We start from the raw sequence: 25,616 nt of genomic DNA, 5'->3' as shown, positions 1-25,616 counted from the left end.
ACCAGGGCTGGGGAGGTGTAGGTTTCATGCTTCTCTCTGAGTGACTTTCATCTTCTTTCTTTGCTTCGTGGCTATCTGGAGAAGACAAATTTCAGGGTTGTATTTGGATATGTGCTTTGATCATAAACAAACCTTTGACTCTTTGGTTGGGAAAAGGGGGAAGGGAGCGGGAAGCACCAGAGAGACATTCTGTAATGACCAATAGACCAATTGTTTGGAATCAAATGGCCTTGCCTGGGTTCTCAGGGCTGAGTGTGTCTGCACTCGCACCACCCCCTCCTGCCCCTGGCAGTCCACCTCAGCCACCTCTCTCACACCCCTCCCGTGGGTGCTCCACTCTCACCATTCCCAACATCCTGTGCTCCCGCCAGATTTACAAACTTGCTCTCCACTGCACGTTGGCAAGTACAGTTCTGTGCAAAAGTCATTGGCACCCTGGCTAGATGTGCATGTGCCTAAGTACTGTAAGTGTGAAAGTGGCATTCATATTTCTTTTGTGGGATTAATATTTCATAAATGTCCAAGATGATACTTTGAAAGCAGAGAGTCTGGGGAGCGCCAGTGTGTTTGTCAGACAGCGTTCGCAGTATGAATGTTTTTCACCTTTGCTGTACTCAGAAAATTGCCTTTCCTTCCTAGTGCCCTGAGGTCCGTTTGAACATAATCTCCAATCTGGACTGCGTGAATGAAGTTGTTGGAATTCACCAGTTATCACAGTCTCTCCTGCCAGCCATTGTAGAATTAGCAGAAGATGCCAAATGGAGAGTGCGCCTTGCGATAATCGAGTACATGCCTCTGCTTGCAGGGCTGCTGGTGGGTGGTTTATTCTAAAATGTTTTTATAGTCTATTAGCAATGCTTCCATATGGATGATTTGCAGAATGGAAATGATTGCCCATATCAAATTGATACTTTAGTTTAAAGACGGAAATAACTTTGAACATCTTCTTTCCTTTTGCACCAGAAGCAAATGTGCGATAGTAACAATTATACTTGTAGCCCACTGACATGGGTAGTCTTACTTTAGACTCGGGGCTCCCAACCTTTTTTTTAATTGACCATTAACCAAGTAAGGGTGGAAACCTCTGGTTTAGACAATCAGGTTTAGACCCCTGTTTAAGGACTGCGGACTTTGTCAGACTTAGGGATTTTATATTCTGTTTTTATATTGTCTGTTTCTTTTCATTTTGTTGTGCGAGGGGAGGGTGTTTCGGGGTAAAATGTTCTGTTAGTTTTTGTGTGGGGGGTGGGCTGGGGTTGTTGCTGTTCCATTTTCTGTGTGGAGGGAGGGGTGGTTTTGTGGGGGGCTGATGATCAGGATGCCATTCAATGACTTTCATGTTTTTTCTTTGTTTCATGGCTATCTGGGGAAGACAAATCTCAGAGTTGTACATGATAATAAGTGAACGTTTGGCCTGCACATCAAACAGACACAAACAGAAAGGGCAATAAACTCCATACAATCAGATGAGGGGGTGACAACGGTTGTCGCAGAGGAAATAAACAATATCTTTTTGAGATTTTACCAAGATCTGTACAGCTCAGAATATTCAGATTCAGCTCCACAAATACAAAAGGAATTTCTCGACTTGTTACAATTTATACCCCGAGATGAAACGTCCTTGACCTCACTGGAGTTTAACTTAGAGGCTAAAGAATTGTCTGCAGCTGTAACTAACATGAAGGGAGGGAAAACTCCTGGGCCCAATGGAAATTCCGATTGAAATATATAAAATCTTTAAGACTAAACTAATACCACCTCTGCTTGATATGTATCAGGAGTCATTTGACAATGGATCCCTTCCCTCCTCTCTTAATATGGCAGCAATCACACTACTGTTAAAACCTGGAAAACCACCATCCCTTTGTGGATCTTATAGGTCAATCTCACATCTGAACAATGATCTCAAAATTCTCTGTAAGGGATTAGTTAGGAGGCTGGAGCCACTGTTGCCAAAAATGGTCCACCCTGACCAAAATGGGTTTGTAAGGGAAGGCAGGGCTTCCACAACATTCGAAGAGTGCTTAATATACTTTATGAAAAATCTGGAAGCTCTGATAGCGCTATTCTGTCATTGGATGCCAAGAAAGCCTTCGACAGAGTGGAGTGGAATAGGGGGGAAATTTCTAAGATACAGCTTCTGTATTCTAACCCACAGGCTGAAGTTTTAACTAACCTGCTTTTTTCGGCATCTTTTAAACTCCAACGGGGAACAAGACAGGGATCTCCCCTCCTGTTTATCCTGGCCATTGCGCCACTTGCTATGGCAATTTGAAAACAGGCTAACAAAGCAGGAATAACTATAGGAGATGTAGAACATCGCATAGCCCTGTACATGGATGACGTAATTTTGTCAGAACAGGGTTTACCTATTTGGGTGTTAAAATTACTCCTACTATTGGTAAAATTATCCCAACTAATTATAACCCTCTCACAGACTCAGTTACTCAACTTACAAACAGATGGACGAAATTGCTCATAAATTTGATTGGACGCATAAACGTTCTAAAAATGTCAATTTTACTGAAGTTCCTGTACCTTTTCCAATCTATCCCACTTTCTCCTCCATCATCTTTCTTTTATTTATTTTTTTTTAATTTTATTTTTATTTGGATAAGGAATTCACAAATATCATGTACTTTTTTCACACATATAACCTTTTCCATTTTTTTATATGTATAAAACTACAATTATTTATACATTCTTAAGTACACATTGAGATGATATAAAAGGAAAATAAACATTTAAATAGATAATTATGTACTGTGGTAAATCTAACCAATTAGGCTAAGTAATGGAATTAGTTGTTAAGAAAAATGGTAATAATAGTTTCCATATAACCCTTCTGGACCATTTCCACTGGTCCAAAATGTTGTATGTAAGCCTAAGTATCAACCATTGCAGGTGTTTATATCCTAATTTGTTCATGCTTGCTCCTGCCCGCAGACATAATTATCCAATCCCTATGTACTTATTTACTCTTTCTTTTATTTATTAAAGAAATGTTTTTCTAATTTCATCTGGAATAATAGATGTCCAAGGCTCAGGCTTTTCCTGTTATATCTGCCGTATGATAGAGGTGGCTTACAGCTACCACATCTTATATGGTATTTCTGGGCGGCCCAAATTAGAGCAGGAATGTTTTATTTTGTTAAGGATCACTCCCCTCCTTGGGTCTCAATGGAATCCCAGTTGATCAATATCCCTCTAGAACTATATATGTATTCAGCAAATAAGAAAAACCTGGTCACACAATCTAAAATCCCTTTCTTAAAAAATACAATAATGATTTGGCACGATGCTCTTGCGGAAATGGGTGAGACATCACAGTTATCCCAGTTTACTCCTATCTTTGGTAATGATAGCTCCAGCCCGGCAGAGCGGATCCTAGTTTTAAAACTTGGCCGCCCCGAGGCATAGCTAAGGTGTCTGGTCTTTATAATGGCAATTCATTTATGTCTTTTGAAGAACTCAAGGCCACATATGGAATTCCAACAAAACACTTTTTTAAATGCCTTTAGTTGCAAAGTTTTATTATGTCCAGGCAAAGTTACAGTTTGAAGCTCCCTCCTTTATTTACCCTAGAAGACATCACTCTGAAATTATCTGAAGCTAGGGGACAAGTGTCTGAATTATACATTTAAGGGTTTCTTCTTTTATGTTACTTGCTAAGGCTAATAAAATGGCTTCTCTGTACTATTAACTGCTGAGACAGTGGTTCTCTATAGCAACTTGTTTGGGTTATAATTACTGATACAGGAATTGTATTCATTTGCTAACCAATTGGGATAGATGGTATTCTTTCTTGTGTGTCTGTAAGCTATTCTTTTTCGTGGGCTTTGGGCAGAAGGCGCGATGGGGACAGAGAGAGGAGACACGAGGAGAGAGATGCTGTAAGCTGGGCAACGGCACGGACCCCGAGCAGGAGTCCGAGGCCCAGGGTCTTCAGCGAGGATAGGAGACGAGGACAGACTCGTGTGGAGTGTTTGGTGGATCACCGAGGGTGGTCCCATTCGTGAGTTGGCGGAGTTCAGAGGACGTTGATTGGAGGAAGGGGGACCCGGTTCTGTAAGAGCTCCAACGAGTGTGCACCGAACTGATAGTTACTGACTTGGCACCTTTATTCTATTTGTTTCTACTAACCCATCACCAAGAAATACTTATAAAGTGTAATCATTTAATGGCATATGGCGTACTGTCTGTTAATGGCGGTGTGGGGTACATCACACAGCATCCACACAGACCTGATCACCCCGTTTGGCGGGGCTGAAGGCTGCTCCCCCTAGACGAAAGCGAGCTGAGCGAGTCTAGGCTTACCGGGGGGCTACATACAAATTGTTTGCAAGTAAATGCAAAGAGTCATCAAACAACATGCTACAAGCATGGAGAACTGATTGCATGAGAATCTGTCAGAAAAAGAGTGGTCAGAAGCTTGTTCCTTCGTTCAAACCCAGTCAGTGAACACTCATTCTAAGCGGATAACCAGACAGTACATTACTCCAGTCAGGTTTCGTCACTTTAACCCCAACATTCCAGACACATGCTTTAAATGTAATCACTAAAAGGGGTCTCTGTTCCATTGTATGTGCGAGTGCCCCCAGATAATCTGCTTCTGGAAGAAGGTGCTGGATTTGATTAGTCAGATTATTGGAAAAAAGGTGCTCCTTGATCCTAAATTATGTATTCTGAACATTCATCCAAAGGACTTTGTAACCTCCAAAAGTGCAAGGTCTCTGCTTAATATTTGTTTTTTGAAAGCCAGACGTTGCATAGCCTATTCATGGAAGAAACCCACAACCAGTGGACTTTCACAATGGCTGAAAGGAGTGACTTCGTATCTTGCTCTAGAAAAGATCAACTACATCACAGAAAAACAAACTTGGCAAATGTCGGGAAATTTGGGATATTTTCTACAAGTTTCTGGAGAACAATATTTGGGATGATGAAAGTAACAAATTGAACTGACAGCTTGTTTTTAATGGCTGGGTGTTTGCTTTTTTTGTGCGTTGTTTTTCCTTTTATTTCTGATGTATTTTATTTTTCCCTTTTTCTTTAACCTTGTTGCACTTTCAAACCTATGGATGATCGAATGTGTTTACTTTTCATTCTGTAAAAGCAATAAGGAGATGTTTGAAAACAAATAAGTGAACCTTTGAATCTTTGATTGGGAAAAGGGGAAGGGAGAGGGAAGCACCAGAGAGATATTCTGTAATGATCAATAAACCAATTGTTTGGAAGCAAATGACCTTGAGAGCAGAATTAGTCCATTCAGCCCATTGAGTCTGCTCCAACATTCCACCATGGCTGATTTGTGATCCCTCTCAACCCTATTCTCCTGCCGTCTCCACATATCCTTTCACACCCTGATTAATGAAGAGCCTGTCAGCCTCCATTTTAATTATACCCAATATCTTGGCCTCCACGGTTGTTCGTGGAAAAAAATTCCACAGATTCACCACCCTCTGGCTGAAGAAATCACTCCTCATCTCTGTTTCTGCCAGGTGCTCCGATTTCCTCCTCCATCCCAAAGACGTGCTGGTTGTAAACTGGTTGTTGTAGATTCCTCCTCTGTGTCGGTAACTAGCAGGAGTACTGAGCTAGTGTTCATGGGTACGGTGTCCACTCAAAAATCGTATGGCAAAGGGGAGGAAGCTGTTCCTGAATCAGTGAGTGTGTCTTCAGACAAATTGTCCCTCCTTTCTGGTAGTAGCAATGAGAAGAGGCTGGTGGGGCCCTTAATGATGGACAGTGTCTTTTTGAGGCACCGCTCCTTGAAGATGTCCTGGATAATATGGAGGCTGGAGCACACGATGGAGCTGACTAATTTTATAACTTTCTGTAGCTTACTTAAGCTCTCCTGTATCATACCGGATTTAGTATGTATTTGGTTTTAAGGAAGCAAATCGCTCTCAGTTTCGGTGTGCAAACACAAAGTAGATTTTCTTCAGTAAGGCCTTTGACAAGGTCCCGCATGGGAGGTTAGTTAGGAAAATTCAATTGCTAGGTATACATGGAGAGGTGGTAAATTGGATTAGACATTGGCTCAATGGAAGAAGCCAAAGAGTGGTAGTAGAGAATAGCTTCTCTGAGTGGAGGCCTGTGACTAGTGGTGTGCCACAGGGATCAGTGCTGGGTCCATTGTCATTTGTCATCTATATCAATGATCTGGATGATAATGTGGTAAATTGGATCAGCAAATTTGCTGATGACACAAAGATTGGAGGTGTAGTAGACAGTGAGGAAGGTTTCCAGAGCCTGCAGAGGGACTTGGACCAGCTGGAAAAATGGGCTGAAAAATGGCAGATGGAGTTTAATACAGACAAGTGTGAGGTATTGCATGTTGGAAGGACAAACCAAGGTAGAACATACAGGGTTAATAGTAAGGCACTGAGGAGTGCAGTGGAACAGAGGGATCTGGGAATACAGATAGAAAATTTCCTAAAAGTAGTGTCGCAGGTAGATAGGGTCGTAAAGAGAGCTTTTGGTACATTGGCCTTTATTAATCAAAGTATTAAGAGCTGGAATGTTATGATGAGGTTGTATAAGGCATTGGTGAGGCCGAATCTGGAATACTGTGTTCAGTTTTGGTCACCAAATTACAGGAAGGATATAAATAAGGTTGAAAGAGTGCAGAGAAGGTTTACAAGGATGTTGCCGGGACTTGAGAAACTCAGTTACAGAGAAAGGTTGAATAGGTTAGGACTATTCCCTGGAGCGTAGAAGAACGAGGGGAGATTTGATAGAGGTATATAAAATTATGATGGGTATAGATAGAGTGAATGCAAGCAGGCTTTTTCCACTGAGGCAAGGGGAGAAAAAAACCAGAGGACATGGGTTAAAGGTGAGGGGGGGTAATGTTTAAAGGGAACATTGGTGGGGGCTTCTTCACACAGACAGTGGTGAGAGTATGGAATGAGCTGCCAGACGAGGTGGTAAATATGGGTTCTTTTTTAATATTTAAGAATAAATTGGACAGATACATGGATGGGAGGTGTATGGAGGGATATGGTCCTTGTGCAGGTCAGTGGGACTAGGCAGAAAATGGTTCGGCACATCCAAGAAGGGCCAAAGGGCCTGTTTCTGTGCTGTACTTTCTATGGTAAAGAGTTGTCAAGGTCTGAGTCAGAGTCACGGGCAGAGCTTGTGGTTGGACTACTCAGCCACGTGGTTACCCTGGGAATTATTAGCTGTGCTGGATATGAAGCAAAGTAACCTGAGAATTATGCAAAGGCTAACTTGTTCCCAGTGACTGAATGTAGAAAGTGGAATGTATTAACCACATGGGAGACGTGAATGTAGAATGGTGCACTGTCATGTCGAAGAGAGATACTGTGCGGGTCAGGAGTGTGGGATCTGTAATCTAAATAATCCAGCACATGCATAATTACGTTTAAATCGTGAAGTTGAAATAACATCCTGCTGTGGATGTGGTAGCATAGGATTCACTGGGTTATTTATTTAAAGGTACACTGAGGAATAAGGCCCTTCCCGCCCTTTGAACCGTGCTGCCCAGCAATCTCTGATCCAACCCTAGCCTAAACAGGGACAGGTAACAGTGATGAGTTAACCTCCCAACTGGTGCGTCTTTGGATTGTGAGAGGAAACCCGCGCGTTCCGCAGGGAAAATTTACTGGCTCCTTACAGGTGACATCAGAATTCCCAAGCTGTAATAGTGTCACGCCAACTGCTACGCCACCGATAGTGGTTAGTAACGTTCTTACTGTCTGCATTGAACCATCAGACACTTTTAAGATTTTTCCTATTTTTCATGGATCATAGTCCTGGTATTGACACAAAGAAATTAATTAAGGATAGTCAAAATACTAGATGCAAGTACCTTAGATAGGGTATCTTCTGTGTAGCCTTCTGCCACGGCACAATCCAGTTTTGTGCAGTTTATTAGAGCACGTTGCCAGTCTTTCTTGTGTGACCCCTTCACCATTGGCTCAAAGGAGTTAGCAAACTGTACTGGTAAGTAGCGAAAGTTGAAGACGGCTAGAATGCAAATGTGGCAAGTTGGCATGTTCTACTAGAAATTCGAGGGGTTATTTTATCAACATTCTTTCTTCTGTCAAAACCTGTTTAGGGAGTGGAGTTTTTTGATGAGAAGTTGAACTCCTTGTGCATGACGTGGCTGGTGGATCGCGGTGAGTATAGCCTTGATGAATCGTTACTTTTGTTGAACGAAAGTCCTTCAAAGTTGTCAAAGTCATCTTACTGGTGCTTCCATGATGCTGAGTGAGCCTGCCAGGTGCCTAACCAAAAATCCTTCATCGTGCTTTGTCACATCCTCAAAGGATTGGGTCAGGCTCAAGACACGACATGCCCCTCACAAAGCTATGCTGACTCTCCCGAATCAGACTATGCTTCTTGTAAATCCTGTCTGTAGGAATCTTCTCCTGTAATTTGCCCACTGGTGAAGTAAAACTGACTGGTCTATAATTCCCAGGGTCATCCCTACTCTCTTTCCTGAACAAGAAAATAACATTTGCCAACTTCCAATCATCTGGTACTTCCTCCGGTGAGGACTGGCCAGTGAGGATGCCCAGATCGTCACTAAAGGTGCAGCAATCTCTTCCCTTGCTTCCCGTAGTAACCCTGGGGTATATCACATCTGGCCCCGGGGACTTATCTATCCTAGGGCTTTTCAAAATTCCAGAACATCCTCTTTCTCAATGTCAACATGTTGCAGCATATCACTGCTCTCGCAAGCATCAAGGTCCCTCTCACTGGTGATTACTAAAGAAAAGTATTCATTGCGGATCTCCCCCAAAGTCCACTGACTCCAAACATTTTGCCTCTTTCAGCTCTGGCCGGCCCAGACTCTCACTCTGGCCATCCTCCTGTTCTTCAAGTTTGTTCTTCTGAATCCAACTCGCCAAGATCTTCTCGTGGCCCCTCCTAGTTCTCCGAAGTCCATTCTTCACTCCCTCCCTGGCCACATTGTAACCCTCTGGAGCCCAGGCTGATCTTTGCATCCTACGCTTCTAGACTAGCTGTTGCACATCTCTTGTCAAGCATGGCTCCTTCACCCTTCTGTTCTTTCCCTGTCTCAGTGGGACAAAACTCTGCAGAGCCTCATCCAAGTGAAGCCCAAAATGACTTCCACATTTCAATTGTGTGTTTCTGAGTGTGTTCATCCCAGTTTTTACTCCCAGGTTCCTGCCCAATGTCCAATACCATCATAGTTCAAACACCGGCGCCCCCCTCCCCCCCCAGTTATTACTGCTGCAAGCAATCTTGTCGTACTCTTGTACACATGGCAACAAGAAACAGACTTGACTTTGACCGATACATTTATTTATTTAATTATTCGAGAATAGCATGGAACAGACCCAACAAGACGCACTGCCCAGCAACCGGCCGATTTAACCCTCGCCTCATCACAGGACAGTTTACAATGACCAATCAGACTACTAAGTAATAAATAATGGTAATCTATTCGAAGTATTTTTTAAGTATCTAATGGGGCAACACAGTGGCGTCTGGTTAGCGCAACACTTTGCAATTGGGTTCGATTCCCACTGCCACCTGTGAGGAGTTTATACGTTCTCAGCTTGACTGCGTGGGTTTCCTCCGGGTGCTCCTGTTTCCTCCCAGAGACCTACTGGTTGGTAGGTTAACTGGACATTGTAAATTGTCCTGTAATTAGGCTAGGGTTAATCGGGGGTGGCTCGCAGGGCAAGAAGGGCCTGTTCCACGCTGTATCTCAATAAATAATCAATGATAAATAAGTATATTAAAATGCTACTTTCCAAGTGCATAATTTCCTCCACTGTGTGTAACTTGGTATGGAACAGGTTGACACTTTGAAGAAGGTGGTACGAGCATTTCATTTCGGAACTTTGTATTTTATCAGCAAGGTACATATTTGAAAATCAAGTAGTAACAGCGATCAGATCATTTCTTGACCTGTCAATGCTGTCTTGCAGTGCACGCCATTCGCGAGGCCGCGACCAACAACTTGACCAAGTTGGTGGAGAAGTTTGGCAAAGACTGGGCAGAATCCACCATTGTGCCGAAAGTACTTGCCATGGCCAGTGACCCCAACTACCATCACAGAATGACCACCCTCTTCTGCATTAACGTGAGTATAGCTTTGACAATGTACTTGCCCATGGCCAGTGACCCCAACTACCTTCACAGAATGACCACCCTGTTCTGCATTAACGTGAATATAGCTTTGACAATGTACTTGCCCATGGCCAGTGACCCCAACTACCATCACAGAATGACCACCCTGTTCTGCATTAACGTGAGTATAGCTTTGACAATGTACTTGCCCATGGCCAGTGACCCCAACTACCTTCACAGAATGACCACCCTCTTCTGCATTAACGTGAGTATAGCTTTGACAATGTACTTGCAATGGCCAGTGACCCCAACTACCATCACAGAATAACCACCCTGTTCTGCATTAACGTGAGTATAGCTTTGAAAATGTACTTGCCCATGGCCAGTGACCCCAACTACCATCACAGAATGACCACCCTGTTCTGCATTAACGTGAGTATAGCTTTGACAATGTACTTGCCCATGGCCAGTGACCCCAACTACCATCACAGAATGACCACCCTGTTCTGCATTAACGTGAGTATAGCTTTGACAATGTACTTGCCCAAGGCCAGTGAGTCCAACTACCTTCACAGAATGACCACCCTCTTCTGCATTAACGTGAGTATAGCTTTGACAATGTATTTGCCCATGGCTAGTGACTCCGACTACCATTGCAGAATGACCACTCTGTTCTGCATAACGTGAGTATAACTTTGACAATACTTCCATTACACTTCACAAGCTGCTAAAATATTTCATGAATAAAACGTACAGTTAGAACAGACACTAAAGAATAAAGAATTTAACAAAAATAATATGGATTTGTTTAAAATGTTCTTTTAATATATTCTTTGTGAATGTTTAGATTCTGCAAAAAATCAATTAACACTTTGCCAAAGCTGCTCCTTCCAATATTGACATCTGCTTGATACGAGCTTCTGTGCTTGCGTTATTTGCTGAGGTGCAGTGGTGTTTTGTGTTTAATCTGCAAGGTGTCTGGAGTAAAAATTGAGTTGAGGGTGAGACTTTTTATGATTTCGTGGAGCAGAGTTCCTAACCGTCCCTGTGGAAATGGACTGATGGTGTTAGCTGAAGGACAACTGATTTAATGACCTGTTGACCCACCAGATGGCTTACAGCTTTCAAGTTTTATTTCACAAGGCTCTGTTTCCGTGCTGTAGTGGACTATGGCTCTGTCTTTTGCTTAGAGATCTGAGTACCTTGAAATGGACATTATACATTATCTGGCTGAGGGAATTGTAAGTTTTTTGACGCAACTAGTTTCAATTTACAAGTGTACTTAAAGGCCCCCACAGTCATTCCAGTTGCGGAATTAACTTCTTTCCCTGGATTTATTTGATGGGCCTGGGCTTTGCTGGAGTTTGGACAAGGTGATGGAGAGATTCAGTTGAAATGCCCAGATAAAATGGATGTTTCTAAAGTGGGTGAGTCTCGGACTGGAGGGCACAGCCTTTGGAACAGAGGGATATCCCTTTAGAACGGAGATGAAGAATTTCTTTAGCCGAAGCGTGGTGAGTCTACAGAATTCATCGCCACAGGCGGCGATGGGAGGCCAAGTAATTGGGTGTATTTAAAGTGGAGCTTGATAGGTTCTGGAGGGTGTCGAGAGGTCTGCACGACCTGGCGTTTTTGCGGTATCCTCAAGGATTTGGCAAGCTGGACTCTCAAGAATGCAGGTGCAGCGGCCGCGGCCATTGCTGGGAGTGGACTTCAGGTTGGATGAGAGTGGCCTGAGAGGGGAAAATGAAGTGGTGTTCAGTCGATTTCAACAACGAGCCAGGTTAAAAAGTTTAAAGAGTCGCAGGGGGAAAGACTAACTTCTCTGTGAGGCTTTACACACCTCAGCAGTGAACCGACTGTCACTGTCAGCACTTGTCTCCGCACTGAATTGACTTGCTGGCTGTGCCCTGCGACCATTGACACCCTGGCTCAGATAAAATGCTGAACTGGCTCCTTGGCTGTGGACTGCAACCATTGGGCCCCTGGACTGGTTTCACTTCTCTCAGCACAGAACTGACTCCCTTGCTGTGGCCTGCAGCCATCTACTGATCTGAACTGGCTCCCTGCCTGTGGGCCTAATTTCGGCGACCCTGCGGTTCATGTTCTGTTTCTTACTGGTTTACTATTTTTTGATTCTTGTTTGCCCGATTTGTTCTTTTTGGGCACATTGCGTGTCTGACGGTCTTTGCTGTGTAGGATTCTTTCTTTTTCCATGGATTCTCTTGTGTTTCTTTGCTTTATGGCTGCCTGCAAGAAGACGAATCTCCTGCTTGTATATGGAGTTCATACTTTGGTAGCAATGTACTTTGAAATTTAGACCTCTGGATCAGCAGGAACACCTCAGAAAGATATGCCTGCGCGGGCTGGACCAAAACAGGGCTAACAGCCTGCGGGAGTGCTCGCTGGGATTCAAACTCATAGGGATGGGCCACAGGCCACATTTACAGTTGAGGTGGCAGTGGAGTTAAATATCAAAGGGAAACAAAGCAAGCCCAGTAAGGAGAGCAAACCTCAGTCTGATAAGAAATGCAAGATTATATTTATTTTGGTGTAAGCAACATTACTAGTAAAGCAAATGAGCTCACAGGAGGGTGATATTGTTACAGTCATAGAGAGGGTTGAATGGCTGAACGATTCACTCAGTGAATGGTGTGGTGGGTGTGGCACCGTAATATTGATTTATTACTGAAATATCGAGGAGGAGGACATTCTGGGACACACCTTACTAATCCACAAGCCTCTACTGGTGAACTTCCGGTAAGATGGCAGTGTGCTGGGGCGCGGCGGGTTCTACAGGGCCAGCCAAACGTGTTACTATCTTTTGTTTATTTCTTTACAATCTCAAGACCCTGCTGGAAGTTAAGCACTTAAAGAGTGCTGCGGCCTACCCCAACGGCGTAGAAACTGAAGAAGCTGGACTTGGGGCAGATCGTTCTGCTCCCTGTGTCAGAGAGTCAGCAATGTGGTTGGCGTGCAGACTGGCAGCGAGCAATTGTCTTAGTCTCTTTTCTTGTGATTGCAAAACCCTGTTGAGCATTGTTAATGTGTAATGCTGCAAGTCTGGTCTTCTGATTTATTGCGGACTACAGGGGCTGGCAGCAGCGGTGACTGACACCCCTGCAGGGTGAGCGGATGTGGCCTCAAGCCATGGGGCCGCCTGTTTGCAGCCACCCAGGAGAGAGGCATCAAGAGCTGGCACTGGAGGTGGTGTAGCGCAGCGTTTAAGCTAACATTGGTGCTGTCCCTCTCCCCCAAAGTGTTTGCTTGGCAGAAGGCAGGATGTATGTGTTCAACTACAGACTGCTGCAACATTCATGGACTCAGGGACTTGGACTATATTTGTTGTGTGACTATATTTTACTGCTATATGTGCCACGTGCTGTGTATGACTGTTGGTACTGTGTTTTGTACCTTGACCCTGAAAGAACACTGTTTCGTTTGGATGTATTCATGGGTATTCATGAATGACAATTAAACTTGAACTTGATGTAAACAGCCAAGAACAGCAAAACATTGGAATATTACCTGCAAGCTGCACACCAACCGGACTTGGAAATATATTGCCATTACTTCTGAAACCATCTTTTCACTGGGCGTCTCTGGAAATGCAGCCTTTTAGCCCCTCGCAAACAGCCACCGGACTCCGCGGGGAGAAACTTCAGGCTTCGTACATCTAAGGTGTATGTGACTTTGGTCCCGCAAAATCCGTGAGGTTGGGATGTCTCGCCTACCCAAACCCCGGTTTGTGTGAATGCTGTGTGATTTACTGCCCCTGGCAATCGCCTGTCAGCAAAAAATAGCAGATTGTTCACTGCATAGAATTATTCAGGAGTATATTTAAGAATGTTAACTTAAGCAAACAGTTATTAAAGGAAAGAAAGAGAGAAAAAACAAGAAGGGCCCATTCTACTTAAAAAGTCACAAGTGCACAGTGGAGTTCAAATCTTGAACCTCTCTGTATATCGCGCACTGGACCCTCCCTCGGCCTGCGTGAAAGCACACAACACCTTCCGAAGGTAACTGGAAATCCATCTTGAACAAAGAGGCTTTCCCACAGGATTATTGGTCCTTCCTCCTTGAAGCCATTCATCTGCAGAAAGCACCCTCATCGTCCACCATCTTTTCTCCTGTCTTCTCCCAGCTCCGGCCAAACAAAGACCTCTCTGCCCAGTAATCTCTAGCACCTTCTCCCAATTCTACCATCCTGATTGGATGACACCTTATTCCTGAGCTCAGACCCAAACAGGCTGAAAGCAGAACAGATTGCTCTTACAGAACTGCTAAAATGAAATGCCTACAGCATAGCAGTAAAAATCTGAACCAGGGCATTGACTCTGACTGGGTCAGAATCCTGGATCACCCACCCTAACTGCATTGTGGGTGCACCCACACCTCAAGGGCTGCAGCCCACCACAAAGGAATTAAATACCACTTCAACCTGTGATGCCCACACATTCCTTGGAGGAATATGCAAAAAGAGCTTCAAGTAACAGTGTACAGGTAGTCCCTAGGAGTGGTCACATGTGACAGCTCTCCCAGTATTCAGCATGAGGTACAGGAGCAAGGAAATCAGAATCAGGTTTAACGTCACCGGCATAATGTCGTGAAATTTGCTGTCTTTGTGGCATCAGTACAGTGCAACACACGATAACAGAGAAAACTGAATTACAGTAAATATATAAAATAATAGTGTGGAAACAGAAATAAAAAGTAGTGAAGTAGAGCATGGGTTCAGTGTCCATTCAGAAATGGCAGAGGGGAAGAGACTGTTCTGGAATCGCTGAGTGTGTGCCTTCAGACTTCTGTGCCTCCTTCCTGAGGGTAGCAGTGAGAAGAGGGCATGTCCTGGGTGGCAGGGGTCCTTCACCATGGATGCCGCCTTTTTGAGGCATCGCTCCTCAAAGATGTCCTGGATACGAAGGAGAAAGGCAAAGCACAGTTGTGCGAGTTATCAGGTTATAGCAGTACAGAACCTCAACTTCTCTGATATCAGCACGAACGATTTCAAAGGGAATGGCCCAAAGGAGGGGGGATCCAGGAAAACTTCGTGAGAAACAGAGTGAGAGAAGGATGTGGCTGGAAAACTCGAGCAGGGCAAGAAACCGAGTTATTAGGAGTCTTTAGTGGGGTTGGATATGGATATGTTTCCAAGGCCTGATGAAATGTATCCTTGGCTGTTATGGGAAGGAAGAGCTGAGCTCCCAAGGTCTCTTTGAGAGTTTAGTGAAACCCTCTCTCATTGCTCCCCCTCCGTGATCTCTGCTTCCCTTCGACGGGAGTCAGTGAAACCTTCTCTCACTCTGTGATATCTGCTCAGCTCTTTAATTCATCCCTCCCCCCTCCTGGTTTCACCCAGCACCTTGTATTTCTTTCTCCACTCACGTTCCACCCCCCCCCCCACAACTTTTAAATCTACTCATCTTTTTTCTCCACTCCTGCCGAAAGGTCTCGGCTGGAAATGTCGACTGTACTCTTTTCCACCGATGCTGCCTGGCCTGCAGAGTTCCTCCAGCATTTTGTGTGTGTTCAAGGATCCTGGTTGTTTAAAATCCTAAATTGTCACAGAACAGGTGCCAGGTAACTGGATCCCAGCAGTACGGTGCCGTTCTTCGACGAAGGCAGCAACTGGTAACTACAGAGCTGTGAATCTAACATCAGTGGTAGAAAGGGTGTTGTAAAAAGTCTCGAGGGACGGGATTCAGCTGCACTTGGGCAGAGCTTCATCAGAAATGGTCAGCGTGCAAGTGGTGATTCTGTCGGCCAGTTTGAGTTTCTTGGAGTTACGGGTGTTCTCATGCAGTTGGTGTTGTCTACAGGGACTTCGGTAAATATTTTGACAAAATCCCCAAATGAGCAAGAGACCGAGGGATCCGAAGTAACTTCACAAATTGGGTTCAAAGTTGATTTGCTGATCAGCTTTTGTGATTACCCCGTGGCGTACCACAGGAATCTGTGCTGGAACTCTCCTGCAAATGATTTGGATGTGGCTAGAAGGTTAGAAGATGACATAAAAATGTGAGCTTTGTCTTGCAGTGTTAGTGCTAATGATGGTGAATTGGTTAGTTGGCAAACTAGGCAGAGCAATTGTACCTAGAACATAGAACGTTAAAGCACTGTGTTAAAGTGCTGTGCTGATCTTTTAACCTACTCTGAGATCAATCTAACCGTTCCCTCCTACATAGCCCTCCATTTTTCTATCATCTGTGTGCCTATCTAAGAATTTGTCAAATGCCCCTAATGCATCTGCCTCTACCATCACGCCTGGCGGGGCATTCCACACACCCACCCACTCTGTGTGTGTGAAACAAAAATCTTACCTCTGTACCTTCCTCCAATCATCTCAAAATTATGCCTCTGGTATTGGCCATTTCTGCCTTGGGAAAAAGTCTCTGGCTGTCCACTCTATCCACACTTCTCATCCTCCTTCACCCCAAACAGAAAAAGCCCCAACTCACTCAACCTTTCCTCATAAGACACGCTCTCTAATGCAGGCAGCCTCCTGGCAAGTCTCCCCTGTGTCCCCTCTAGATATTCTCCATGCTTCCTATGACAAGAAGGAAGAAAAAGAAAATATTTAAAGAAAAACTGGATAGGTATATGGACAGGAAAGGAATGGAGGGTTATGGGCTGAGTGCAGGTCGGTGGGACTAGGTGAGAGTGGAGTTCGGCACGGACTAGAAGGGCCGAGATGGCCTGTTTCCGTGCTGTAATTGTTGTATGGTTCTACAAGTCACTTATAAATCAATAGCATCATAACATTTTAAGTAACATTTGGATATTAAACACACAGCACGTATTTTCCCCGCATGAGCATATAAAATCATTGCAACACACCAATATCGCTGATTCAGTGGGAGCCCTGGGCTTGTTTCCCTGCAACAAGACGGTCCTATCACGGGCTGATGGGAGTCAGCGATACTCGAAGGGGGTTCCTTATGTCCAGTCTTTTCCGCAATTTAGTTTTCGTTGCATTCATTGCAGAGATATGTTGGAAATGGAAGCACCGTTTTCAGTGTTTTCATGGCTATCTCAGGATATTTAGCCTTGACTTTGATCCAGAATGTCGCCAGAGATGTTATGTCAAACATACTTTTCAGCCCGCCGTCATTTGCAAGCTCGAGGAGCTGATCTTATTCCCATGCTGACATGGATGATGTGCGAGTAATGACCTCGCGTGTGTTCAAGCTGAACAGTGGGTGAGAGGGAATGAGGAAAGGTGCAGCGACTCCTATCGCCAAATCATGTCGTTTCCTCGCGGCCCGGTAGCACATGCTTTGTGGCTTGGTACTGGTCCGCAGCACGGTGGTTGGGGACTGCTGCGCTAGGGAAATTCTAAGCAGTTTCTAGAGTAGGTTACCTGGTCGGCACAACATTGTGGGCCGAAGGGCTTGTAATGTGCTCTGAATTTCTATGTTCGGAAACATGTGGTTAAACCTCCCAGCCCTCTCGTGCTTTCCCACTTATTTCTGCCTGCTCTGCTTACCGGACCTGCCTGTTTAGTTAGTTTGACATGGAATTCTGACTCAACACCTGCTACACTAGTATTCTGTGTCGCACCCCTGCTGCCTCACCAGCTTAAACCCTCCCAAAGTGCTCGAGCAAAGGTATGGATAAAAGGGACGCACAGAGGCGGTTTCCAATAGCGCAAGAGTCTGGGGCCAGAGGGCACAGCCTCAGAATAGAAGGACGTCCCTTTACAGCAGAAGTGAGGAGGAATTTCTTTAGCCAGAGGGTACTGAATCGGTGGAATTCATTGTCACAGACGGCTTTGGAGGCCAAGTCATTGAGTATATCTAAAGTGGAGGTTGATAGATTCTTGATTTGTTAAGGGCGTGAAAAGATATGGGAGGAGGCAGAAGAATGGGGTTGGGAGGAAAAATAAATCAGCCATGATGGAATGGCAGAGGAGACTCATAGAAACAAAGAAAACCTACAGCACAATACAGGCCCTTCGGCCCACAAAGCTGTGCCGAACATGTCCTTACCTTAGAAATTACTCCGCTTACCTATAGCCCTCTATTTTTCTAAGCTCCATGTATCCATTCAGGTGTCTCTTCAAAGACCCGATCGTTTCCGCCTCCACCGCCGCCTCTGGCAGCCCATCCCACACACTCACCACTCTCTGCATAAAAAAAACTTGCATTGAAACATAGAAAACCACAGCACAATACAGGCCCTTCAGCCCACAAGGTTGTGCCGAACATGTCCCTACCTTAGAAATTACTCGGCTTACCTGTAGCCACCTATTTTGCTAAGCTCCATGTACCTATCCAAAAGTCTCTTAAAAGACTCTATTATATCTGGCTCCACCACCGATGCCGGTAGCCCATTCCACACACTCACCACTCTCTGAGTAAAAAACATACACCTGACATTTCCTCTGTACCTACTCCCCAGCACTTTAAACCTGTGTCCTCTTGTGGCAACCATTTCAGACCTGGGAAAAAGGCTCTGACTATCCACATGATCAATGCCTCTCATCATCTTACACACCTGTATCAGGTAACCTCTCATCCTCCATCGTTCCAAGGAGAAAAGGCCGAGTTCACTCAACCCATTCTCATAAGTCATGCTCCCCAATCCAGGCAACATCCTTGTAAATCTCCTCTGCACCCTGTCTATGGCTTCCACATTCTTCTTGTAGTGAGGCGACCACAGTACTACAAGTGGGGTCTGACCAGGGTCCTATATAGCTGCAACATTACCTCTCGGCTTCTAAATTCAGTTCCATGGTTGATGAAGGCCAATACAGCGTATGCCTTCTTAACCACAGAGTCAACCTGCGCAGCAGCTTTGAGCGTCCTATGGACTCGGACCCCAAGATCCCTCTAATCTTCCACACTGCCAAGAGTTTTACCTTTAATACTATATTCTGCCATCATATTTGACCTACCAAAATGAACCACTTCACACTTATCTGGGTTGAATTCCGTCTGCCACTTCTCAGTCCAGTTTTGCATTCTATCAATGTCCCGCTCTAACCTCTGACAGCCCTCTACACTACCCACAACACCTCCAACCTTTGTGTCTCAGCAAACTTACTAAGCCATCCCTCCACTTCCACTTCCTCATCCAGGTCATTTATAAAAATCACGAAGAGTAAGGGTCCCAGAACATAACTGAGGCCGACCTCCATGCAGAATATGACCTGCCTACAACCACTCTTTGCCTTCTGTGGCAAGCCAGTTCTGATCCACAAAACAATGTCCCCTTGGATTCCATGCCTCCTTACTTTCTGAATAAGCCTTGCATGGGGTACCTTATTAAATGCCTTGCTGAAATCCATATACACTATGTCTACTGCTCTTCCTTCATCATTGTGTTTAGTCACATCCTCAAAAAATTAAATCAGGCTTGTAAAGCACGACCTGCCCTTGACAAAGCCATACTGACTATTCCTAATCATGTTATACCTCTCCAAATGTTCATAAATCCTGCCTCTCAGGATCTTCTCCATCAACTTACTGAGGTAGGACTCTTTGGTCTATAACTTCCAGGGCTATCTCTACTCCCTTTCTTGAATAAAGGAACAATATCGGCAACCCTCCAATCCTCTAGAACCTCTCCCATCCCCATTGATGATTCAAAGATCATCACCAGAGGCTCAACAATCTCCTCCCTCGCCTCCCACGGTAGCCTGGGGTACATCTCATCCAGTCCTAGCGATTTATCCAACTTGATGCTTTCCAAAAGCTCCAGCACATCCTCTTTCTTAATATCTACATGCTCAAGCTTTTCAATCTGCTGCAAGTCATCACAACAATCACTAAGATCCTTTTCTATAGTGAATACGGAAGTATTCATTAAGTACCTCTGCTATTTCCTCTGGTTTCATACATACTTTCCCACTGTCACACTTGATAGGTCCTATTCTTTCACGTCTTATCCTCTTGCTCTTCACATACTTGTAGAATGCCTTGGGATTTTCCTTAACCCTGCCTGCCAAGGCCTTCTCATGGCCTCTTCTGGCTCTCCTAATTTCCTTCTTAAGCTCCTTCCTATTAGCCTTGTGCTGTGGTAAAGGAGATAGAATTATGATCACTATCTCCAAAATGCTCTCCCACTGAGAGACCTGACACCTGACCAGGTTCATTTCTGAATACCAGATCAAGTACAGCGTCTTCTCTTATAGGCTTATCTACATATTGTGTCAAGAAACCTTCCTGAACACACCTAACAAATTCCACCCCATCTTAAACTCCTTGCTCTTGGGATCCACCAATCGATATTTGGGAAATTAAAGCCTCCCATCATGACAACTCTGTTATTATTACACCTTTCCAGGATCTGTTTCCCTATCTGCTCCTCGATATCCCTGTTACTATTGGGCGGCCTATGAAAAACACCCAGTAAAGTTATTGACCCCTTTCTGTTCCTAACCTCCACCCACAGAGACTCCGTAGACAATCCCTCCATGGCGTCCACCTTTCCTGCAGCTGTGACACTATCTCTGATCAACAGTGCCACGCCCCCACCTCTTTTGCCTCCCTCCCTGTCCTTGTTGAAACATCTAAAACCCAGCAGTTGAAGTAACCATTCCTGTCCCTGAGCCATCCTAGTCTCTAATGGCCACCACATCATATCTCCAAGTACTGATCCACGCTCTAAGCTCATCCGCTTTGTTCACAACACTCCTTGCGTTAAAATAGACGTATCTCAAACATTCGGTCTGAGAGCATCCTTTCTCTATCACCTGCCTATCCTCCCTCTCGCACTGTCTACAAGCTTTCTCTGTTTGTGAGCCAACCCCCTCTTCCCTAGTCTCTTCAGTTCGGTTCCCAGCCCCCAACCATTCTAGTTTAAACTCTCCCCAGCAGCCTTAGCAAACCTCCCTGCCAGGATATTGGTCCCCCTCAGATTGAAGTGCAACCCGTCCTTTTTGTACAGGGCACACCTGGCCCAAGAGAGGTCCCAATGATGTAGAAATCTGAATCCCTGCCCCCTGCTCCAATCCCTCAGCCACGCATTTATCCTCCACCTCATTAACCACTGACATCTCCTCTGTACCCACTCCCAAGCACCTTAAAACTATGCCCTCTCGTTCTAGCCATTTCAGCCCTGGGAAAAAGCCTCTGACTATCCACACAATCAATGCCTCTCATTATCTTGTTCACCTCTATCAGGTCACCTCTCATCCTCGTTCGCTGCAAAGAGAAAAGGCCGAGTTCACTCAACCTATTCTCATAAAGCATGCTCCCCAATCCAGGCAACATCCTTGTAAATCTCCTCTGCACCCTTTCTACGGCTTCCAAGTCATTCCTGTAGTGAGGCAACTAGAATTGAGCACAGTACTCCAAGTGGGGTCTGACCAGGGCCCTACATAGCTGTAACATTACCTCTCGGGTCTTAAACTCAATCCCATGATTGATGAAGGCCAATGCACCGTATGCCTCCTTAACCGCAGGGTCAACCGCATAGCAGCTTTGAGTGTCCTATGGACCCTGACCACAAGATTCCTCTGATCCTCCACAGTGCCAGGAGTCTGACCACTAATGCTATATTCTGCCATCATATATGACTCGGTAGCCGAATTCCGCTCTTGCGTCTTATAATCCTGGTTCTCTCTTGGCTCGGGTCACCTTGTCATGGAAGAGATCCCAGTGATGCTGTCTGCTCTGCACCCACACTTTGTACATTTCAGCCGTCCTGCCTTCCTGTTTCTAAACTCGCTCGTACATGGCAGAAGGGGTAGTCCAGCGATTACAATATACCAGCACTTTTTCTTTACAACTTGTCTATTGATCTGTAAATCTCCGTTGCAGGACCTCATCTCTCTCCTTGCGGGTGATCATTGGTGCCAGTGTGGACTATGCCTTTTTATCATGGGGCAAAATACATTCTGAGCGTCGCACAAATCAGATCGATGATCTTTTCTTCAGTCTTGCTTCGTGAAGTTCGGGGCTGTGAATGAACGTTTGCATTTTCTGCTGTTTTTTTTTAGGTGTTGTCTGAAGCCTGTGGCCAAGAAATCACAGCAAAGCACATGCTGCCGACGGTTCTCCAGATGGCAGGCGATCAGGTGGCAAACATTCGCTTCAACGTGGCTAAATCATTGCAGAAAATAGGACCGGTTTTAGATGCCAGGTAAGTATTTGAGTTGGGGCTTATAACCCGGCCTGTGGAGAATGTTTCACCTCCAGTTTGGAATGGAAATTGAGACGCCACTGTGGTGGCATTTAGTGATGGAGTCGCACCGTCTTTTGTACCCACAGGTCCAATCCGGCCAAGACCACCGTCTCTGCCGGTCCCATCGTCCCAGGTTCTCAACCTGGGGTTCATGGACCCCTAGCGTAATGATCCATGGCACCAAAATAGTTGTGCACCCTCGCTCTAAACCTTTCCTGCCCGCGTACCTGTGCTTATTGAAGTTGTTAATGTGCCTGCCTCAACCAGTTCCTCTGGCAGCTCATTCCATGTACTGCATGGGGGAGGGGCATAAACTTAACCCTCGGGCCTCCCCCTCCCCTGTGGTGTTTGCCTCACTTTCCTGCTTGACCTTGATCCTTTGGTACCCTTAAACGATCTTCTTCTCTATCCAGAGGTTAAGGCCATAAGACACAGGAGCAGAACCAGGCCGTTCGGCCCATCGATACTGCACGGCCATTCTATCATGGCTGATTTATTATTCCCCTCAACCCCACTCGTCTGCCTTCTCCCCTTTTTTTTAAAGAAAGGACATCCTCACCAAGAACATTTAGTAGCCCGTTTCTACCCTCCAAATTACCTGTTTAAGGTCTCTCCACTGCCTTTGTATTCCAAGGGCCTCATTTTACTACAGCTTTCCCAAGCAATGCGCAATATTCCTTTGGGTTCTGGATACAGTCAGTTGTACTGTATAGAAGCATGACCTCTTGTCCATTGCATCTATACTGACAATCACTCCTTGCTATTGTAAACCCACTCAGCCACACTAACTCCACATCCCTCTGTCTTGCTCACTGAACCTGTAGAACAGGCCCGTTGGCCCACAATGTTGTACCAAACTAATTCTTCCTTTTCAGTCCGGACAAAGGGTCTGGGCCCGAAACGTCACCTGTTTATTCATTTCCATAGGTGCTACCTGACCTGCTGAGGTCCTCCAGCATTTTGCGTGTGTTGCTCTGGGTTTCCAACACCTGCAGACTTTACAAATAAAGCAGCGCCTAATTGAACCGTGTCCTTTTGCCCGCACGTGGCCGATATCCTCCATTCTCCGCACGTTCATTTGCCTGTCTAACAGTGTCTTAAATACGTCAATGCTCACACAAAACGCTGGAGGAACTCAGCAGATCAGGCAGCGTCCATGGAAATGAATAACCAGTCGCTGTTTCAGACCGTGACCCTTCATTGGATCGTAAACACTTGTTCTTGTTTCATACCTGCATCCACTTCCACCAGACCCGTCGGTGTGTTCCAGGTACTCAAATCCTCAGCACATCTTTGAGCTGTTCTCTTCTGGCTTTTACATCTCAACTGTGAGCCGTTTGCCTTTGCCTCAGAATTTTGTAAACTTCTGTCAACTCGTCCTTCCCTCAGACTCCATCACCCTGGAGAAAGCAACCTCTCCGGTAACATCTGCAGTACCAGCCAGCATGTCTTCTGTACCTTTTTCAGATCCTTTAAAGGGGAGGCCAGAGCTGAATTCAGTACTCCAAATGTGACCTAACCAGAGATTTATCACAGGCAACGTCCTGTAAACATCTTCTGTACCTTCTCCAAAGTATCCACACCCTTTAAAGGGGAGGCCAGAGCTGAATTCAGTACTCCAAATGTGACGTAAGCAGAGATTTATCACAGGCAACGTCCTGTAAACATCTTCTATACCTTCTCCAAAGTCTCCACACCCTTTAAAGAGCTGGCCAGAGCTGAATTCAGTACTCCAAATGTGACCTAACCAGAGGTTTATCACAGGCAACGTCCTGTAAACATCTTCTGTACCTTCTTCAAAGTTTCCACGCCCTTTAGAGGGGAGACCAGAGCTGAATTCAGTACTCCAAATGTGACCTAACCAGAGGTTTATCAAGTGACTGTCCAGGTTTTTGTTCCGGCCTGCACCACCACCACCTCCTTTGGCAGCTCAGCTACCAACTCCTGCATGAAAAGTTTGCTCCTCCAATCTTCTTTAATACATTTTCCCTCTCTCCTTCAACCACTGATGGATAAATCCTGGTTAGAAGTGAAAACCGCACAGTGAGATTTCAGTTAACGCCACCACCATCTTCATCAGCATGTGACGTGGGCGATCGTGGTCTCTCCATGGCCACGGTTGTTCTTGGCAAATTATCCTGCAGAACTGGTTTGTGCCATTGACGCCTTCTGGGCCGTGTGTGTTTTTACAAGATGAGGTGACCCCCCCCCCCCACCCCCCAGCCATTATCAGTGCTCTTCAGAGATTGTCTGCCCGGCATCAGTGGTCGCACAACCAGGACTTGTGATCTGCACCGGCTGCACACATGACTGTCCACCATCTGCTCCCACGGCATCGCGTGACCCTGATCAGGTGGGGGGGCTTAAGCAGGTGTTGCACCTTGCCCAAGGGTGAGCTGCAGGTCTGCGGAGGGAAGGAGCACCCTGCACCTCCTTTGGTAGCAACGTATCTCCGCCAACCCGTCCGGTGAACGATTTTTGTGAAATTGTGCGTTTGTGATTTGATTGGAATTTGTGTGGAAAGCAATAACAGACGGATTGCATTAAAAGGAAGTTTATGCATTCAGTGCCCCCTCTCTTCAACGGCATAAAAATGCGGCATCCGAATTATTCTCCTTTTGCATCCACTAACCCAAATGAGCTCAGCTGCAGTTTGTGACCATAGTCTGCTAGTTGAGCTCTGACCCTTATCTGGCCAGTAAACGATCAGTTGTGGTAGTGGGAGCCTGCGTGAGAGGCAGAAAGAGGAGATTTTAATCTGGGTAATATCCAGTATCGCTTTAGATTTAAGTGAATGTGCTGCTGTCTTCTTTTGAAGGTCACAGGTACTAAAAATTGCTTTTAAATCACAGCACTTTACAGAACAAGTTCAAACCAATACTGGAGAAATTGGGTCAGGACCAAGATATGGACGTAAAGTACTTTGCGCAGGAAGCCATGACTGGTAAGTTGTGGCTTTGGACCCAGCTCGGTACGAGCATAAGCATTCTCCCTTCGAGCAGTTGTGGCCTGCATTGTCCCAGAGTCTGTCACTGGGTCTCTGAAGATGAGCACAAGACAAGATGGGTGTCTGCTGGGTTCCTGCTGTGGGGGCACTGATGGTAGAAAAGGCTCTTTAAGCTAAAGATGTGTGTTTTGTAATCTGCACGTGTAACGAGTGAGGGTCGGGGAAAAACATGCAGTCCTCAGCACGTTCATTAAAGGGGATAAAACACAAATTATGGATTCAAAACTCTGAACCAGCAAGAGGGTTATTCGAGCTGCTGGAACAATGCTGTGATATTTGGAACTGTTTCCAGTTAAAGGGATTTACTAATTGTTCAGAATTATAAACCTTGTTATAGAGCCAAGCATGAAGTTCTCAGTTCTGTCTCTTACTTGCCTCCCTGTTTCTGTAAGCTGAATATTTTAAG

At 45.3% G+C, this 25,616-nt stretch overlaps 1 protein-coding gene across 1 annotated transcript in view; it reads left to right on the top strand.

The window, feature by feature from the left end:
• Positions 1–25,616, top strand: part of LOC140203604 (serine/threonine-protein phosphatase 2A 65 kDa regulatory subunit A beta isoform-like) — a 51,858-nt gene that overhangs the window by 21,708 nt on the left and 4,534 nt on the right. The window contains exons 11-15 of the mRNA XM_072269652.1: positions 640–813; positions 8,087–8,147; positions 9,933–10,087; positions 22,019–22,161; positions 25,056–25,147. Of these exons, the coding sequence (XP_072125753.1) occupies positions 640–813; positions 8,087–8,147; positions 9,933–10,087; positions 22,019–22,161; positions 25,056–25,147 (625 nt within the window). The remainder of the gene's footprint in view (positions 1–639; positions 814–8,086; positions 8,148–9,932; positions 10,088–22,018; positions 22,162–25,055; positions 25,148–25,616) is intronic.

The sequence above is a fragment of the Mobula birostris genome, chromosome 10 (assembly GCF_030028105.1).
Source record: "Mobula birostris isolate sMobBir1 chromosome 10, sMobBir1.hap1, whole genome shotgun sequence".
Lineage (NCBI taxonomy): Eukaryota > Metazoa > Chordata > Chondrichthyes > Myliobatiformes > Myliobatidae > Mobula > Mobula birostris.
Note: the sequence above shows the minus strand (reverse complement) of the source record. Positions and strands in the feature narration are given on the sequence as shown.